Consider the following 5000-nt stretch of genomic DNA (forward strand, 5'->3'; position numbering starts at 1 on the left):
TTGAGACAAATGTGTCATACAACAGGCTCTATCAATGCTGCAGTTGACTGAAATTGTAGTATATGGGACCCTATGCTGTTTTATGGGAGGATAAAAAACTTCATTTTTTTCCTATTCGTGACTGCCATGAATGAATATGAAAAATTTAATCATTCACATTGAAGATAACATGAAGAGGTAGGGAAGAGGAAAGAAACCTGTGCTTATGACTGAGTGCCACAGTGCAAGGCATTCCTACTGGCACAGGGGCACATTGCAGACATGGTTTGAGTCACCTTCCTTTTCTCATTCTGCCTGCACATCCTTCACTGCTAGTACTTTAGAGCAAGAGATCGGCAACTTGCTGTGTGCCGTCACTCTATAAAGATAGTGCTTGCTAGGCGAGGAGAAAGTGGTGCCATTTAGGTGTTGGATTTTAGGTGAAATACGTTTTGCTTAATATTACAGCAATTCTAGTAATTATGATAGCAATTGTCATCATCACTCACTCATTACATATAGTACAATAGAATAGCACAGTGATCCAAAATCCCCCAACGTCTTATATGTCATTATGCCCATCGTCAGGACCCGTCCACAGTGGGTTAATCTTCTTTACTTACGTGCTGAGGAATAATAATTTAAGAATGGGGAGATTCTCATATAAATGGTATTATCATGTCTGAGATATCTGAGGTCCCAAGACCTATTATGAGTTCAACTGTAGAGGGTTGAAAGAAAACACAGATTTACAAAAAATGAACATGTTTTACATATACAAATTCTCATTGCAAAACATTCACATCTGCACTTAACAACACATATGCCTGTCAGTTAGCGAAGTTTAAGGAAGCCTAAAATAATCTAAGTAAAGCAACTGAATTGGCAACTGAACTTGAGAAACTCCAGGCTCTTAATTCCTTCTCCAACCAACTATAAAGACGAGACAAACTTTGGTCTTCTTGCACCTTGAGTGAACTGCTTGATTCCCCTTACATGCAAAACGCACACACACACAAACACGAAACGGCAGTAACGGAATGTACAGGACTGGAATAATAGAAAAGAAATAGAGAGAAATAATAGCAAGGTGGCATTTTATAAGAAAAAAAGAAAGAATCTTTGAAAAGTCGAAAAAGAAAGAAAGAAAAAAAAAATCACAGACAACAATAGAGTTTATGCAGCACGCTGATTCAGGCAAGAATTTCAACAAAATATTTGTGGAGTTCTCAGGCTTTTGGATATACCTGCAACAACCCTTTCATTTGGAATTTAGTACTACAACCTCAATGTTTTCTGGATCAAATGATTAATTCTGAGCCAACATACTTGTTTTTAATGTTTTTTTTTCTTTTATTATTTTAATTTTTTTTTTTTTTTTTTTTTTGCATTTTTGTGTTTAGTGTCTAGAAATAAATAGTCAAGTCACAAGAGATATATTTATAGAAAACAAAAACTAGATAGAAACATATGTAAAAAATAACATTCACCTGATTTCACACACAGACTCACGAGAATCGAGTCCTTATTGAAATATGCATCGAAAGGGCAAGAACAGCACAGTCAGGCAAGAAGGCGGAGCATGTGTTCCTACGCACAGAGGCCCAGAACAAATTAATCATTTAATAAACTAACAACGTAAACTTCTTGAAAACGGCAGTTGTTCTTTGATTCAGAGGTGAAAGAAGGATCAAGAAACAATATAAGTAATTATTATAAAATATCAATTTACACTTACAGCTCTGTGCTGCCAGCAATAGTTGCCAAAACAAAAGATATACTTAAGGGATAAGAAGAATAGATCCTGACTTGCTTCTGCCTTGCTCACTGGGTAAGAACATTAGCTTTCTTTGATGTGATGTGATTTGTTAATATGACATTTATTACTATTTGGAGAATTTGTCACCTCTCTCAAGTCAAGAGACAGAAGTTCCTGAACACATGCAGGTCAGCTTGGGTCTCTGGCCTTGATGAGAATATCTATGAACAAACATCAAATTGTGTGCCACTACATAAAATTTTACAATTGCAATAACCCACATCACCTCTATTAATAAGGGCCTCTTTAAATGTTCTGAAAAAGAGGAAAAATGATACTACATAAAATATTCTTAGTCCTAATTTTGAAAGTAAAAACATTAAAAATAAAACTTAAGACGTGCTCATTTTCAAAATCTACTCTGCTGACACAGGTCAAAGACCCTCTTTTAACTGCTCTAAGGCACACAATTCACACTATGATCTGCTGTGCTGGACAATGATATCCTGCTTTCACACCTCAAGTCCTGCCTAAGTTTTCGTGATGATATTTAGATGGTACTATACTTTTTCTTCATATACTCATGTTTACCCTTGAAAATTTAGCTGTTTTTACCCCTAAAACAAGAACTATGCAAATCTTTTGTTTGTTTAGTTTTAGCAAAAAGTAAGAATAAAAAGAATAAAAATAAAGACATAAAAAGCCCATAGATTTACAGAGGCTTGAGAATATTCCATTACTCAGTGATTATTATCATAGTCTAATTACCATTATCAAATTTCCAAAGGTATTCATAGATTTAACTTTTCATCAATGAAGACAATGAAATGTCCATTATCCTCAGGACAATAGTTTACGTAAAGAGCAGTTGCTGTTATCTTCGACCTTGTGGCAAAGCGCACAAAGTCAACACACGATGAAACAAGTGAATGGACAAGAGCTTAAAATTGACCATCAAGTTGGATTCACTGCTATTATCACATTTCTCCTGGACTTCATGTCCATACAGTGTACAAAAATAAGTTGCACAATTAACACTACCTTCTTACCCATTTCCTAAATTAATATGGCAGGGATTGCTATGGTTGCTGGAGAGGTCGTGAGCATGACCTTCAATAAACAATGAAAAAGGCACCAATAGAGAGTGATGGACATTAGGATCAATGCCTGCAGTTGTGCTCTGTCCAGTTCACTCCAATCTGTAGTGCATCAACACTTAGGGCTATGATGTACTGATATGAGTAACTGATTGTAAATTTTTTGAAATTAGTCACAATCTTTTTTTTAACATTACTCTTTTTCTCTTTACAAGATAATTTTCCTTATTTAACAGCTCAACAGCAAGACAACTAGTTGACACAATATATGCTTTGGATTATTTTGCCTGACCATTTTTAAAGTTACAGAACATGTGACAAGTGAAGTTTCTTTCATTTAATGAAATTCACGCAAGTCCATAAAAAAGAGAAGCTTTGTTTGCTATTTTATGTAATACATAGAGAGACTTCACACATCTACAGCAGAGCTTCATGACACAAGTTTGATGTAATCTTATAAATTCCAGCTTAGTAACATTATCCATAAATCCTTAAAGCCTACACAGATTTTTGTTTGCCATACTCACATTTGAAGAGGCAATTTTCAAACTTTATTAGTATCAACTTATTTGGTTTTAGACAAAACTTTTCACCACCATCAAATTCTCTGGAGCACCTATCAGTTTCACTGGGGAGGTTAATTTCAAATTTAGCTTAGGATTCTCTTAGGCTACAATTTCACCTCTACTCAACATTCAGTTGGCCTTTTCAGACATCTCCATGCATAAATGCTTACCAAAGTCTTGAAAGACATTTCAAAATAAATATCCTGTCAGAATGAACATTGATAAGACTGTTAACTAGAAAAACACAGGTTTTGTCAAGGAAATGTTATTGCTTTGAGCATCATACTGAGAGGAAGAAGAAAATACAAAATAACTTTTCTTTAACTAAATTACAAAATGGAAACCGAACTGGAAAACAAGGATTTAAACACTCTGGCAATCCTCTGGCTATTTAACTGTGACATTTATATTATCTTTTGGACTTGGAACTGCTATTTGTGCACGAGGCTCCCCTAAGCACAGGAGCAGGGGAGACGGGGGCTGGGGAAGGGGAGAAGCCAAGGCAACCGCTTTGCTGTTAATTGGCCAGGTGCCGAGTGATTGCGACGATGAATGGGTTCATTCACAGTAGTAGAGATGCTGCTTCTGTGGGCTGGCCTTCAGGTGTGAGGTAGTGGGAGGGGCTTGGCTCATTCTAAAAGTGCTTCGGGGTTCATGCATACCAGCCGGCGTGCTCTAGTCTGGAAGGAGGTGGAGTCAGCGTCCTGTGGGACGTGGCCATTTGTCTCCTTAGCCACATGCCCATTAGCAAAGCCATTAGCATGACCATTGGCATGTCCATTAGCATGGCCATTAGCGTGGCCATTGGCATGTCCGTTGGCATGTCCGTTGGCATGCCCATTGGCATGTCCATTGGACTTACCATTAGTCATGACTTTTGTGTATCCATTAATGTGGCCATTTGAGAAGCCATTGGCAAGCTTGGTCACTCCATTCATGAGGTAGCCATTGGTGTATCCATTAAGTCTTGACTTTCCATTGGCGATGGCCTGGGGACAGAAGGAGAGCATGAGAGGGCACACCTTCAATGGGGGTAGGGGGGGGGGGAGAACAATAAAATCCAAACAAGAAGAGGTAGCCTAAGAGTGAAAGAAAATATTCAAAGCTAAGAAAGAAGAGAATGCATGAGAGAGAGAGAGAGAGAGAGAGAGAGAGAGAGAGAGAGAGAGAGAGAGAGAGAGAGAGAGAGAGAGAGAGAGAGAGAGAGAGAGAGAGAGAGAGAGAGAGAGAGAGAGAGAGAGAGAGAGAGAGAGAGAGAGAAAGAGAGAGAGAGATGGCAAAAAGACGAGATGTAAATGGCAAAACTCTTTATAATCAATCAAATTAACAATATCATCCTTTCCTTACATATATGGCTGGAAGAAAAGAAAACCAATAAGTTTACTTTGATCAATTCTAATCAATGACAAATTCAGACCACAGGCCAGGTTCTTACCTTTACACTTGCAGCTCCTTTGAAGTAAGCCTTAACATAGAAGTCCGAGAAGAGGAAGAAGAACATGACGGCGTGGCCTCCAATCCACCAGATGAAGACACGGGGGTATTTGCACTCGGTGAAGCAAAGCTGGAAAAAGAAGGGCGCCAAGTCAGTAGGAGTAA

The 5000-nt window shown here is 37.9% G+C and overlaps 1 protein-coding gene across 4 annotated transcripts in view; it reads right to left on the reverse strand.

Annotated features, from left to right (window-relative positions):
• Positions 1 to 727: 727 nt before the first annotated feature.
• LOC122265253 (very long chain fatty acid elongase 7) overlaps positions 728 to 5000 on the reverse strand; it is a 304329-nt gene continuing 300056 nt past the window's right edge. For all 4 annotated transcript variants that reach the window (XM_086556704.1, XM_043034467.2, XM_043034466.2 and 1 more), the window contains exons 8-9: positions 4837 to 4965; positions 728 to 4390 (exon numbers count right to left, since the gene is read on the reverse strand). In XM_086556704.1, the coding sequence (XP_086412830.1) occupies positions 4031 to 4390; positions 4837 to 4965 (489 nt within the window). In that variant the 3' untranslated portion in view covers positions 728 to 4030. The remainder of the gene's footprint in view (positions 4391 to 4836; positions 4966 to 5000) is intronic.

The sequence above is a fragment of the Penaeus japonicus genome, unplaced genomic scaffold (genome assembly GCF_977035675.1).
Source record: "Penaeus japonicus unplaced genomic scaffold, GWHDUDI00000001_assembly GWHDUDI00000033, whole genome shotgun sequence".
In the NCBI taxonomy this organism is placed as follows: domain Eukaryota; kingdom Metazoa; phylum Arthropoda; class Malacostraca; order Decapoda; family Penaeidae; genus Penaeus; species Penaeus japonicus.